This window comes from Lonchura striata, chromosome 1 (assembly GCF_046129695.1).
Source record: "Lonchura striata isolate bLonStr1 chromosome 1, bLonStr1.mat, whole genome shotgun sequence".
Classification (NCBI taxonomy): domain Eukaryota; kingdom Metazoa; phylum Chordata; class Aves; order Passeriformes; family Estrildidae; genus Lonchura; species Lonchura striata.
The window spans coordinates 20,441,593-20,457,450 of record NC_134603.1 but is presented as its reverse complement, the minus strand read 5'-3'; the positions used below and the strand labels follow the sequence as shown (position 1 = coordinate 20,457,450).

Genomic DNA, 15,858 nt, shown 5'->3' with positions numbered 1-15,858 from the left:
TAGAAATACTTACATCAGAGATCTGAACTGAGTATCTAAGGATGGCTCTCTGACCTGTTGATGTTTCAAAACCCAGGGTGTTATTATTGATGTGAGGTTGTTACTGTATGGTGGGAAATTTTTCAGTGTCTCTGAAAACCCAGCAGCACAGACATGGTTTCCAGCCTAACCTCCTGCCTAAGGGGCTCTGAACTGAAGGAGCTCTGTCTAGGCAGACATAACCATTTGATCCTGAACATTTTGGTATGTAACAGCTGTGGATTGTGAGCCCACTGCTTAAACTACTGCAAAATAAGTTATTTTGCTTAAAATTTTGTAAAATCATGTCCTACCAATACATAATACAGTGCTATAGTTCTTACAGAAAGACAACCTAATTTCATCTAAACTTGTAGTCTGCTTCTATGATAGGTGCTACTTTAAAATACAGACATTTAATCCTGTCTCACCAGTATGTTGAGAATGACAGTTGAACCAGAAATTTACTTTTCTGTACTAAGGGAATTTCCAAGAGCTATTGAATGCACCTGTCTCATTCCATAGTGGTCCAGCTGATGTTCCCTAGCAGGAACACATTTACCCTGACAGCTTGGTTTTGGAGAAGCTGGTGCAGACAGCCCATCATTCATTGATGAGCCACCACTGATCTAATTCACAAGATTTAATAATGGGTCTTTACCTCCCATTACTGAGGGAACTGGACATTTTCACAGTGGTTATTTTATGCTTGCTTTTCTACGGAGGCATCAAAACAGCTCAGTCTGATCTATTTCATCTCTTCCAGACTGAAATATGAATCACAGAGATATTTTAAAACTTAAGTTCATTGTATGATATCAGATTTATATTGTAATTGTGGACACAATGAAGAGAGAAAAAACAGAATTTATATTGACTCTAGCTCATTAATAGAGTTTTAAAAGTTCAACAGTCCAAAATAGCCTCCAGATGTTATTAGGGAAAAATAATTCTCAAGTGACAGTTCCTGTCACTGATATTTTCTTAGTTTGGTCATTATTGAAATAGTTTTATTTTTTATGTAATGGTGATAAAGCCCACGTAATAATGGGAGTGTTTCTTTGAAAGAAAATTCTCCCTGTCAGCAAACTTAAAGGCTTCCTTTGAAGAACCAGGATAGTTCCAGCTGCTGGTAAAAACACCTGCTGAGCAATCCCTGTCATAAGAAACTGAAACACTTAAAAAAGATTAGACTCAAAACTGGATGAAATGATATATAGATGAAGTCTATTATGATATCTTCTCTGTGATGGCTGAGCAAATAATGTCAGAATGCCTTTCTTAAGAATCTGAACTCATGATTATTGAGGTGGAGAAAATCTAGGTTTCTGCTAAATCTTTAGTTTTTCCATGTCATGCTACTTTATCATAGCTTAAATATATTGCTGTCAGATTTGGTTGGTGCTTTATATTGAATATCATGTATTCATAAGCTAGTCTGCATAGGTAGAAAAAGCTGTGGAAAACTAGAAAAATATGTTTATAATTTATTTAAGTCAAATGAAGATTACATTTTCTTTCTGTTATTTTCATATGAGTTTTGATGGCTCTTTTTGGAAATAAGTAATCCATTGATTTTCAATGTTTTTTTTAAACTATGTAAGAAACAAATGTTTTCAGTTTTATGGTATGTGCAGCACATCAGACTAATATAGATGCCTACAAGTATTTTAGCCTAATAGTTGAACATTATGCCAAAATTTGACTTTTTACAAACTAAAAGTATAGATATTGCATAACTTCATTGGAGAACTAGAACATAAAGAAAATGCTGGAACTAGTATCACAAAATATGAAATACTGGACCTGCACAATTTTAAAAATAGTTTAAAAGAAATGTCCTGACCAGCATGTACATTTGTAGGCAATAGTACTGTAGCAAGGCACTAATCAGCTAAGTACCATAATCCTCCTTATAGGGTAAATTCTTACTTGACCTCCAGCTATATACAGCACATGGTAACAGCATTAAACTGTAACACTCCTCTCATGCTCTCAATAGCTTCCCATTGGGTCAGCTCTCTGACTTGAACTGCTGTCGTTGCAGATACTAAACTTTATATATTTCCTGGATGCCTTTTATTTTATAAGTGCATTTTGGGGGAAGGGTTTGTAAAATACATATCTAAAAAAATATGTCTCAAAATTAGGAGACTGTTTCTATGATTGCACTGAACCTAGAGGATTAAATGAAAGCACTAGTGAGAACAGAAATTGATGTATTCTCATGATCCCGAGGCTTCCAACATCCCAGATGTGCAGTGGCTGATCAAAAGGTAAAGCAGAGAAGAATGTGTTTTCTGAAAGCAATGTCTAATGCTCAGCATTTCTTATTCTTCCGGGGGATGATTAGGGAGATATTTTTTACTTTTAGTAAAAAAACTCAATGAAAAACCTTTTCTTGTGCTTCAGGTATATGCAAATATTATCTTTAAAAAAATCTTTTGCTACCCTATAATTTAGTTTATTAAATAGTTTTCTATTTTCTGTGATAAAAATAATGCTTGAAACATATTTCTTTTAATAAAAATAGCATTTATAGAATTTTGAAATGTTATTTTATTTTATATTATTTGTACTTTTTAGTAACAGTTCATTATTATATTTACTCATTCTTATGTTAGTGTTTCTGTGACCTACTATTCTTTTAACACCATGTGTTTTAAACTAATTTGAATCCTGCTGTTAGACAGCTGTTAATTGATTCCACCCTTCTGCAAATAGTTTCGGTAGCGTCAGTACTGATGCAGCTAACAAGAATGCCCATTCTGACCAATTATTCTTGAAAACAATCTCATAAATTTGCTGTTTAGTAGAGTTTTGTATTATTATATTTTTTGAAACAAAATTTTTACTGAAAGAAAAGGTGCAATAGAATACTGAGATAAAAGGTTGCTTCTTTACCTATTAAGTGGAAATAATTAGAAAAATATTAATTTTGAAAATTTTCAAAAGTAGAAATAATGAAAAATCTTGGCATGTTTAACCTATTTATAAGAGGTAAGCATTCATCAATATATCTGAATGAACACTCAGTAAAATATAGTTGTTTTATTTCTCAGTTTGCAGTTCTCTAAAATCATATAATATGATTTAAGGGCTACTGAATACTTAGGCAAAATAAAGGAGGACAAAATAATTTCTACTGTTAGTCTAGTTTTCCTATTTGAGATGTTTTTGATTTAAGGAAAAAACCCAAAACAAACGTATTACCTAAATATTTGCAGATTGGCAATTGATACTTACAATCACCTCTTTTGTTCAGCAGTTTTTTCCATGTTATAACTTCTCATACAAATTGAAATTAACCCTGCAATGCTGATTTTTTGCTGAATTACTCATATAGAATAAAAATATATTGCTTCATATTTCTGTGCAATCATGTCAAGTTCAAAACAAAATTGTTATCAGTGGTGACTTTATTATACCAACATTTTGTTGCTACAGATTTCCTTTCATTGTGTTGGTAGAAGCCTGCAGTCAGTGAATTCTTATTTTCAGATAAAATCTAATAGAGATCAACATCTGCTCTACCAATCTTATGCTTCAGTAAATTTATTGAATTGTAAACTTAATTCATATTCTTTGGAGATATTTAGCTGGAACGTGTTCTAATGTTTCTAAGTATGATTTCTATAAAATAAAATCATAAGGCATGGCTGAAATGAGCCACATTGTCTCACATGAGCTTTACCTAATGGATTCCTTAGATATGTGAGTGTTAGATGTACTTCAGAATAATTTTTGTAAAACCATATTGGTCAAATGCAATGAACACCTTTTGTATTTATCAAAGTAGGCTGCTTAAATTAACCTGTGAATTGTGCACTGGTTGCTTACATCCTTCATTTTTTTTCGGGGGGGTGAGAAACTAAGGAGAGGGGAACTGCTAAATCACAAGTTTAATCTAGTATAAAACTAGACAGCATAGAGGAACTGTAAAGAGAGATCTTGGTGAAAACTGGAACTGCTTTGAAGTCAAAAAATACCTCTTTTTTTCAATAAGGGAGCCATAGCTGCTTTGAAGAATGTGCAAAATTAATTCTCCTGCACAGTATGACTCAGCAAAGGCAGAAGTTTAAGCAGAGAATGAAGAGTTAAATCATTGCCAGCTATCCTCTTAAAACCGCTGCCAAAAATTTTGCAGATTTTTCAGTCTGGCAAAGGAAGGCTGTGGAAATGTTTTCCTAAATGAGAGAGTAGAACCCCCCCTGTGCAAGGCAGGCAGACCCTAAAGTTGCACAGCGAGTTTTCTGGGTTCATTGCAGTCATGGGGCTTTGGGTGAGAGGTCCAGAGTGCCCAGCTCAGCTCCTGGCAGCCTGAGAACTGTGTGACAAGTGCTTTATCTGCTCCCTGTCAACCTTTGTTTTAAAACAAGTGTCCTGACTGTTGAATTCAACACATAGAAATACAAAATTTCAGCTAGTAGAACTATTCTTAGATGATCACTCAGGGACCAACAAATGCAGTTTCCCTGACAGAAGCCATATAGTAAAGGAGAAATGAAGCTGTGTTCAGGGTATTTGATGAGGTCTGTAACAAGAAGCCCTGTATCTTGCAAGGCTTTTGTGACAAAATTCTGGTGAAAAATCAATTTTTACCTTCTCTGATTCATTCTTTCATGTATTGAAAGGATCACATTTTGAGTTAAGCAAAATTATTGCTATTATTATTAATATGTGCAAAATTATTATTAATGTGTGCAGGAGAGATATTTTCAGTTTTAATTTTCTATTCAACTTTATTCCTTGATAATTTACAGGAAAGAGAGAACAAAAGTTTGAAAGTATTATCTAGTAAAGTATAATTAGGTCTTACAAGTAGATGGCCAACATTCATTTTCAAGTAGCTGATGGCTCAGGCCCACTGAAACTATTATTTAATTGACCCAAATTATCATTTTTTAATTGACCCAAAGCTTCTGATAAATAATCCTCTTCAAGTAAATGCATCTTGCTTCAGATAGACAAACACAAATTTAGAATTATATTTTCATGAATGTTTTCCCCAGTTCAAATTTGTATTCTGTTAGTCTGAGAAAAAGATTGTCAGCAGGAGGGTCTGATATCTAATTTTGACAGTCATATAAATACTTTACATATTACAATGTTTTTTAATGTCTCTGCCTTCTGAAATGTGATGGACGCTTAATTTTTAAAATATCCTTTTCTACAGTACATTTGGGTCAATTTTCTAAAAACCTAAATCAAAGCAGAAGAGTGTTTTCTCTTTAAGACAGAATACAAGTGAATGTCAAAGAGTTTAAAGACATTTAGTTCCATTATGGAAATCGCAGCCATCAAAGCTGAATAGCTGTCTCATATTCTTCTATGTTATATTTTAAGCACTTAATTCTATTGTGATGTGGAGGAGTTGAATAATTTAACTTTATGAGCAGGAGTACAGATTACAGTCAAGCTATTTGCTTTTCCATAATACTAGTGATATCTGTAGTGCACTGCAATTAAGGTTTCCATCAGTGTAGGGCTATGGGTTGTGTATTAAAAGACCAAATGTCATGCATTAATAAATTACAATAAAAATAAATATACAGTAATTAGTAGGAAAAAATAAATTTCATATTCTGTATCTGAAAAAAAACATTTATGGAATGTGCCTGACAGAGATTTTTGCAGAGTTTTTTAACCGTAATTGAGATTTTATTTTATGGTTGTTTCAAACAAGCAGCAATAACAATGCCATGGAGGATTTTTCAGAAAAGGTGTGATAACCTCTTCAGAAAATCTGGTAATCCTTCTGACAAGAGACATATAGTGCTTAGTTCAGCTGGCAACTAGAGGGTGCATATCACATCCTTAAAGTTCACTTAGTTTCTAAAGTTCCAGGGAAGTCCTGGAAAGGCAGGAGTAGTCATTTTCCATGGTGTATCCAGCTGGAGGTACTTGATGAGAGTTTTATTAAGGTATCGTTAAGGTAGTTAATGGTGAGAAATGGATTAGACAGATGCTCATGAAGGTGAGTGAGAATTAGCTAGTGATCTAAAAATAGCAGCAGATTTTTAATAGTAGGGACAGGCCATAAGTTTTCAACAGTACTAGTTGCCTCCTACACTGATTTCATAACTCTGACTTAAAATCTATAGCATTCATTGCACAACTCTGTATATAGCAGTATTTTTAAAATCAAGAAATAGTTGAATATTAAAGGGACATGAATTGTGCTGTGATGGCCTGTAGAGAATGACAGACTTTACTACTAAGGGTCTGGTGACTGTAGGACAGGATGAACCTCCTGACAGAAGGTTTCTGGCTGATCAGGTGTACAGGTACAGTAAATTTATTTCTGATGGACAGGACTACAGCTTCTGACTATTTCAGTAACTTCAGTAGTGAAGTAAGCTGACTTCAAGAGGAATGAAATTAATTAGAAAGGAGGTTCGATAATGTCAGTCAACATAGACCATGAATTAAATTAGTTACTTTTTTCTGTTAGGCTGCTTTCTCTGAAGAAAAGCACTATATTTGCAGGTAGGTCCTTTTTCTTGCATGTGCCCTAGTAATTGCCACACTCAGGGCAGTCATGCAAACCTTTTTCCTTCATGAAAGGTTAGAGTAGATTAAGGACCCAGCTGCTCTTCACATTGCTGTCAGACATAGATAGTTTCCTATTATATCTTAAATGGAGGAAGGAAAATGACTGTAGTAAATGTAGCACACGATGTTAGAGAATGTTTGTGCAACTGGTATAAGAATATAATGCTAAATCAACACATTTTCCTCTCATTAACATAGTTAATGCTAGAAAAAATGTTTTAGTAAGTCATATGCCAGTTGATCTGATGATGTATTTCCTTAATAGAAATACATTTTCCTCAGCAACAAGTATACAATAATGTTTTTACTTGTACAGAAATCCATCTCTTTTATACCCCTCAACCTTTCCCCCATGACATTTTATCCATAATATCATCAGAAGAGGACTGCATACGTATGAGGACTCAGCGACACGGAGTGATATATTTATTTATATGTATATATACACACACATGTTTTGTGTATGGTTATATAATCTATTTGTAGCTAAACCAATTCTTACTGTTGTGTTGTTTGTATTGCTGTAGATACAAGTATGTAGATGTTTAATACTGAAGCATGTGTGCACTCAGACTGCTCCAAGTCACATGTGAGATATGTTAAACTAGAGGCTGTATGGCTTTGTGTGTTACACTGTTCATCATGGAGCTGATCCTACACACCATATGTTCTAGAGTGTTTTAATGCTTTGGAGGATCACATTGATGTAAAAAAATGTGGCTCAGATCACCTATGTGATCTACAGGTTATATTGACTGAGTATACACAGTGTGAGTATTAACAGTGTAATATGTGTACATTTCATGTCTACACGTATTTGTCTCGATCTTGCAATGAGATTCACATGAATGAATGCCTGTATCTGATGAATGCAGATTTTTCCTATGTGTGAGACACAGCTAAGGAGAGGAAGTTATGCACATTTTTGCTATGGCTATGACAGAAATTTTCAGGGATTGGGTAATTTGCTATTGGAACAACTTATTTTGGGATGTGGCATAATTTTTCATCATCTGAAGAATTTAAGTGAAAAATATTTATCTTCCTTAAAGCATTTCCGCATATAATCTCTGTTGTCTTAATGAAACTTCTATGTCCTTGCAAACTTAGTTTGGATTTGTGTTAGTCTGTTCTAACTGTCCCTTCCTGTTGTCCATTCTGGTTTTACCCTTCTGAAACTCTGTTCATGTTACATTAGAGTGATTCAATTTGAGTCCCCAGTAGCAGAATCTGTAGAGATTTTGTAAAACTTTCAGAGGTTATAATTTGTGCTGGTACTAACACGCCAGTGTAACAAGACAGACAGGACATTGTTGCTTCACCATCAGCAAATAGGCATCTGCATGATGCTTATAGAACTTGCCATACTTCACACGAAGAGTTTAATTTTTTCAAGATTGAATTAGTTTTCTCATTTGTAGATGTCATTGCAAAGGTAACGTACTTTACTATTTACAAGGCAATGCTGTGTCCAAATCTTTCAAGCACAGTTTAATAATTCTGTATGGACCCTAAAACAGTACAGGATGCCAGTTTGCCAGTCACCCCACAGGCCATGCATACTCTGCACTGACAGCTGTTGTTTTTTCTTGTTGAGCAGGGACTGCATTTCCTTCCTGGCTGTGAAAAGAATGTTTTCTCTCCTATCAGATAGACAGAGCTCTTTATACTTTCCTGGGCACCAAGGAGAACCTCTTTCTCCTTCTCCCCTTCACTAAGTTGAAGTGTTTTCTTTATTCTTCTAGGACAGCTGTGACAAAACCAGGGCTTTGTATTTCCTCGCCTTTTTTCCTGTCCTTCTAAGCACTAGGCAGGATCTCCTGGCTGCTGCCTGCAAGGCTGCCCTTCAGAACCAGTGGTCATTTTGGGAGTTCATACCTTTCCCCTTCAGACCTACTTTAAAGGTCTCTCCATAAATCCCATTTTAAAAGGGATCTTAATTATAAAGGTAGAACTAATTATAAGAAGAAAGGACTAACAACACAGAAATAGCTTCTCATTTGTAGTTTTATTACTTAAAGTTTGAGTTGATCTACATTATCCCAGAGAAGCCCACCTCTCAGTCTCTTATATCTAGAATCTCTGCTCCAGTTTTCTGCAGGTAACTTCTGCAGATCCATGTAGGGTGGAAAGCCAAGCATGAATCAGGAAACTAACATTTTGCATGCTTATTACCCTATAAGGATTGATAACTGCAAGATTTGAAGATCCAGTTTTTTTTTCCTATTTAACTGATCTCTTCTGATTATGTAGCAAACAATGTTGTGTCAAAGAAAAAACAAAATATTCATTATATGTTCCAGACACACCCTTTATGAAAATATTACATATAAATTAATCATATGCTTAATTTGTCAGTGTCAGGAAATACATACATATGAGGACTCTGAAGCCTCAGTAGCTGCCTATAGCTAGATGGTGTAAAATTACATCAGTGAGTCAATGCTTTATATGGCACAGGAAGTCCGTTCTGATATTTGTCTTGCTCAAATGCTTGGACTAATACTGCTACCATCCCTATAGGATGGGAAGGATTGTTTCTCAACTCAGGAGGCTCTTTGAAACTCTTTCACTTCACAGCACAAAAAAATGGTTTGTTTTCTGAGTTCAGGACGTCTGATGTCATCTGATTTAGAAAAGTGCTGCCATTGAATCTTTGTCTGTTTTCTGCCCTTGGTACAAATTATAATTTTGTGGGAGCTGAAATGTGCGGTTTTGAGCAATAACAGCTACCAAAGGGTAAACTAACTGAATGATCCTTCTAGCCCTAATTTCCATGGTGATTATAAAATCCTATGAAACAGAAGTATATGGTCAAGTTATGTTGCTATAAAATGATTACAAAGGATTATAAAATTTTGGTACTTGTAAAGCAGTCATGACTGCAAAGTAGCCTAAGTATTTGTTTTCTATATTTTATGAAGTCATATTAGCATTTTTCCTTCAAAGCTGTTTTTTATTAAAAATGTGCACCATAGACAGATTTATAGCATGATATCCTTTCTTTAATTTAGTACAAAAAATGTGACAGCACATTCACAAAAAATGCAATGAAAGGATTTTTTTTCCATCAGCTGGTCACTTTATCTTTTAACTAACATTAACTGTATATTTGTGCTACATAAAATATTGACAGATTTATCTTTCTGCTTTCTTGCCGTGATTATTTAGGAAAAGAAGCCCTTCAATATCAAGAGAACAGAGCAGAAGATACGACCAAAGGGACGAGAGAGACGAATATTCACAGTATGCTACATCAGACAGTGCAATGCCCAGGTCACCATCAGATTATTCAGATAGGCGGGCACAGCGTGGGCCCCAGTTATATGAAGAACCTGAACTGGGTGATTATAGAGATTCCAACAGAAGGAGCCGCAGGCGTTCCAAGGAGTACCCGGTAGAAGAAGAAGATGCACAAAGCAGGGAAGAATATGAAAGGCAAAGGAGGGAAGAGGAATACCAGGCACGATACCGGAGTGATCCTAATTTGGCTCGTTATCCAGTCAAGCCGCAGCCGTATGAGGAGCAAATGCGTATCCACGCTGAAGTGTCCCGCGCACGGCATGAACGCAGGCATAGCGATGTCTCTCTGGCAAATACAGAGTTGGAAGATTCTCGGATGTCCATGCTCAGGATGGAACGGCCATCAAGACAAAGATCAGTATCTGAGCGCAGGGCTGCCATGGAAAATCAACGTTCATACTCTATGGAAAGAACTCGAGAGGCTCAGGGACCAAGTCCCAATCGTCAGAGGACCACAAATCATAGCCCTCCTACACCTAGGAGGAGTCCAATTCCTCTGGAAAGACCAGACATGAGGCGCTCTGATTCTTTAAGGAAACAGCACCATTTGGATCCCAGTTCTGCTGTCCGGAAAACAAAACGTGAAAAGATGGAGACCATGTTACGGAATGATTCACTCAGCTCGGACCAGTCTGAATCTGTCAGACCTCCACCACCAAAGCCCCATAAAACAAAAAAAGGAGGTAAAATGCGCCAGGTTTCATTAAGCAGCTCAGAAGAAGAACTGGCATCCACTCCAGAATATACAAGTTGTGATGATGTAGAGATTGAAAGTGAAAGTGTTAGTGAAAAAGGTAAGATTTCTAATTTTTTTATTATTTCACTATACAAATTTGATTTCATTTCTATTATATTGGACATATATTTTAGCTATTTAAATTGGTTGCAACCACACATCTACAGCCCTTCGCAGATGACTCAACTTTGTTGTGATGGGAATTGAGATTTTTTTTTTTTTTGATTTTGTGTTTCACTTATATAAAGTTAATGATTTATATGGAAAAGAACATCACAGCTCCTATGAGTACTTGGATAAGTTAAAGGAAAAAACATACCTGCTGAAAAACCTATCAATGAAATCTGCAAAATATCTAAAGCTGAGCTGTCATATAAGGCCACGGTTTCATGTCCTTTAATACCAGATTTGCGTGCTCCTGGAACACAATGAGTGCATATTTGATCTGGATCAAGTGTGGGTGCATGACCGTGTTTTTGTTGAATTAACTGGAGCACATGATACAGCCCTTATGCCAGTTTCATGCTATTGCTGCAGGTTAAAGAATGTGTGTATAAAGTTAACTTACTGAAGTTTTGAGACAAATTTAAAATGACTGATGAGGTTCACACCAATGGAGGTTTTTTTCTTCTGGTACTATGATGATTTTTGGTTTTAGTGCTTTTTAGAAATAGTTTTGGAGTTACTCCAATGTCAGAAAGAAAACTGAGATAGATTGAAAGTACTTCCCAGCCTATAAAAAGATAATTTATAATTAAATATGAAAGTATTGGGGACCATGAATTTAAACTCAATCAAATTAATATTATTTGTTTGCTTACCTTCATGTATGTTGTTTTAAGCTTTTTCTGAGTTATAATTCTTATAACAGTGAACCTTTATTACTTCCCCTGATTGTTTATCTACTGTTGTGAATTGTGAATAGATTATTATTATTATTATTATTATTATTATTATTATTATTATTACTATCAAAATGGTTCTGAAGCAAGTAATTAACTTGGGTAAGTGAAATAACTCTTTCATATGTCAATATCTAACCATGGTCTGATAAGTAAGGAGCAAAATAGTGTAGAATGGAAGGAAGTTTCACCAGGTCAAAGTAGACAGTTGCATGTACTTATGTGAAACAACTGGGCTGAAGCCTTGACACTCTTAGTCTTCCTGATGGTAGAAAAATCTTATACCAACTTTATGGTGTTCATGATTTTGTTCTTAGATGCAACCTTGAGGAAAATAGGACCAATCAATACAGGGAAAGTAGTAACAAAATATTTATTTAAGGCAATTGAGTGTAGGAAATGCAGTATACAAGATAGTATAGACAATATATTTTTTGTACACATATCACACAAAACATATACATTTAGGACTATAAAAGCATAGAATCATTTAGATTGGAAAAGGTCTACAAGATTATTGATTACCACTAATTTAGCATTTCCATGGCTTCTAACACAACAATAACACTTCTGTCTGCTGCTGTACAGCTCTCTATCCCCTACCTCCATGGAGACAGCAGAATGAAAGACCCCACTAGCACAATGTCTCTCAGACACTGGAAGAGCACTGCCCAGTTTATCTGTAATAAGTCCCCTTCAGACCTAGTTTAATGCTCTCTCCATGAACTCTGTTAATGCCTGAGAAAAATCTTTTCCCCTTTTGAGACAGGGGACCCCCATTTGTCATCAGCAGGCCTGGTGTCATGTAAACTGTAAACAGGATCAAAAACCCACAAAATTTTGCTGGTGATGCCAGACTCAGAGTCATGTATCAATCTGCTGGCTCTTCCTCTCTTCCCTCCTCATTTGCTGCAGCTGGGAGTATAAAGAAGTCCACTTGTACTCCTGATTCCTTAACCTGTCACCCTAAAGCCCTGATGTCTCTCTTTGATTGCCCTTGGACTTCTTAGTGCCACTTTGCTGCCCTCCTGAAAAATCCATAACTGCTGAGGGCCTTTCTAGGATAGGAACCTTTCCCTTCACAGCTGGGTCTCAGGGATGCACCAGACTCTGACAAGAAGTAGATCTGGTCTACACATTGAGCCTTCTCTTCCTTTCAGATGGGAGTTTAAAAATTGCTCTACAGTTCTAGATTCTATCATAATAATGATCTTACAAAACTTACAGCTTTCACTTAAATAATTTTGCATTTTTAGTGTAAAAGAAAGCATTCTTATTGATAACAATAATTAATAATAATGACAATGTCATGTCTGTCCTGATTTCTGAGGGAGTGAATGAAGCTAGATATTTGTTATGCAAATTAATTTTAAAAGCTTGCAAAGATTTTGGAGGAAAAAATAAAAGCTCCATACTATGCTTTGTTAATCTTTATTGAATTAGTGTAAGCACTTTGTCGTGACATGAAGGGCGTAACTGTGTCAAAGCGACCTAGTGGTGGCCTGCAGCTGGAGCTGATGTGGTTTTTCATAAAGGACAAGAGCGACTGCTTGAACTGGGGAAGAACGTGACTGCTTTGACTGTGTCTCCTCCCAGCCTGTGCTGGGGGTCCTGGGCTGGGGGAAGTGACCATGCATAACACAAGAAGTCATTCCGGCAGTAACACCTGTAACTGGAACCAGAGCCAGCTGTGCCAGCCTCAGCAGCCCTGGTCACATAATCAAATAATATCCTTAGACCCTCCTACTTCTCCCCTGCTCTTTAACTGCTGGAGTGGCATTTTTTGCAAAGAGGGACTGGGGCTCCTGAGCAAGGAATGTGGGCCTGGCAGCATTGACATGAAGGGATGGTGTTTGGTGGGGTGAGATGTGCTAAGGCCATGGTCAGGAGCTGACACTGACAGGCGAGTTCATTCTAAAGAAGCTCAGGAAACAACACATGAGAACATGAGAACATGAGAGCAGTGTTAAATGGACATAGTTGAGATTACAAATATGTTTACTTGAAACTTAGGTTGTGCCAGAATTAGACATAATTTCAGAGTGAATTTTGTGCAAGTCTTCACAGACATTGAAACTCTCTTTAATGACATACCTGAGCACCAGTTTAACAGATGGCCTTTGCCTTTTTCTGTGAATAGGATGAACAATTCTTTCTTATTGTGTTATTCAAATTTTTCTAAAACTGACAATAATTTTTCCACATCATGTAAGAGACCCTTCTTCACTTTTGCTGTGAATACCAGGCTTCTGTAGCTGCGAAGATATCTCAATTTATAACACTTCTTGCCAGTCCTGAGATCAGTATAGCAGGCAGTTCAAAGCTGTATCTCCATGACAGAACCTCCTGCCTGTTTTAGAAAATACACTTTGGAGAGGAAAAAAGAAGTTGCCTATATGTTTTGAACCAAAATATTAAGTATATTTCTATTTTCCCTAATAATGAAAGATCAAAATTGCCTAAAATGTTAGAGAAAATAGTTTTTGAAATGCCAATTATTTTTATGAAATCGTAAATTTTAAATGGCTGTAAAATAGCTCCTCCATCACTAAACCCAGGGATTATAATGACATTATAAATGTTCTAGACTGTTCAGATCACCAATTCTTTCTCAAAACCATCTCAGTTTACATGGTGCAGTTTGAAGTCTCTGAGAAATGTGGCTTGTAAAAAGAGAGCAGTTGTGATGGCATTGTAGCAGAGTCAACTATGTCAGCTACAGAGGTACAAATAAAACTGTATTTTGTAGTGTGCAAGTTAAGCCAACCTTTTTACACTGATTGTCCAATTTAAGTATCTTCTGTTGTGAGGGGCAGTTAGAGTACTTTTTTACTTTCATGTACAGTTAGACGTTTCTCAGTGCAATTTTAAGGAGTAGGCCTTAAGGGGAGGTTTGAAAAGGCTCCTATAATTTGTTAGCCAGCATGAAGCAGATGTGAAGCAGAGTGCTAGTGGCTAATTCTGTGTCCACAGGCTTTACTGATAAATATACAAAATCAAACAGTACCACTGTCCATGTGTTCCTTATGGCAATGCAGTCTGCCAAAGGACCAATCTGAAGGGACTCAGGAAAGCTTGTGATCCCTGGGGTTGTTTTACCCCCACTCAGAACGCAGGCGTGAGAGAGGGGACCTGCAGTGAAGCTGGGGTTCTGTCTGCACCTATAAGGTCCAAACACTTGAAGGTCTTAAAAGCTCTACAAATCTCAAGCTCTAGGGATTCAGCAAAAGACAATCTCTACACAGAAGAAGAGAATCCATTCAAGGAAATCTAGGTGTGTGATAGTTCTAAATATTGCCCTAATTTGTTCTAAATATAAAGTAGGACATAGTAGATTTTCCAATGACGGTAAACAGTTCAGGCATACACGCATACCATGCTCCCCACACTTTTCAGAGCACCCTGTGAGAGGTGTGTGTTTGCACAAATGGTGGCTGACATCTAATGTGGGTGGAATCTGTGGTGGGAAAGCCAAATGTGTTTGTGTTTTGTCAGTTCTTAAATTTAGTGTTTGCTTTCACTCTTATTTTATTAAAACATGATAGCTAGTTAGTTTTTATTATGAAAGAAACTCATATGCATAGAAAGATAGAAACCTGTAGGTTGGAAGAGATCTTTGGGGTAAAGTCCTACTGTTAATTTAAGAATTACAATTTCACCACTAAACCAGTGTCACATCCATGCCTTTTAAAAACCTCCAGGATTGGTGAATCCTGTCCTGGTGTTTGATAACTCTTTCAGTGAAGAATTTTTTTCTTTCTATCCAGTCTAAATTTCCCCTGCCACATCATGAAGCCATTTTCTCTCCTTTCTGTTGCTTGTTACTTTGGAGAAGAGACCCACACCCACATGGCTACAACTCCTCTTGGGTAGTTGTAGAGGGCCATAAGGTCCCCCCTGAGCCTCCTTTTCTCCAGGCTAAACATCCCCATCTCTCTCCTCATAGGACTTGTGCTCCAGACTCGTCACCAGCTTTATTACCCTCCTCTGGACTTGCTCCAGCATGTCCATGTCTGTCTTCTAGTGAGCCAAACCCAGCCAAACCCAGTATTTAAAGTGCAGCTTCACCAGTGCAGAGTACCAGAGGATGATCACTGCCCTGGTCCTGCTGGCCACACTATTGCTGATACCAGCCAGGATGTGACTGGCCTTCTTAGTCACCCAGGCATGCTGCCAGCTTTTATTCAGCCAGCTGTTCACCAACCCCCTAACAAAATGTGTGAATAGACTCGAGCAATCTTAAAGCATTAAACATCCCTGTGTTGTTGATTGAAAGCTGCAGAGCGCAGGCTGTGTGAGGAGAAATGTGTGCTTGCAGGACCAGGTGAAAATACATTGTCCTTT

At 36.7% G+C, this 15,858-nt stretch overlaps 1 protein-coding gene across 47 annotated transcripts in view; it reads left to right on the top strand.

Moving 5' to 3' along the window:
* Positions 1-15,858, top strand: part of RIMS2 (regulating synaptic membrane exocytosis 2) — a 447,453-nt gene that overhangs the window by 183,299 nt on the left and 248,296 nt on the right. For all 47 annotated transcript variants that reach the window (XM_077782606.1, XM_021546524.3, XM_021546510.3 and 44 more), the window contains one exon: positions 9,745-10,670. In XM_077782606.1, the coding sequence (XP_077638732.1) occupies positions 9,745-10,670 (926 nt within the window). The remainder of the gene's footprint in view (positions 1-9,744; positions 10,671-15,858) is intronic.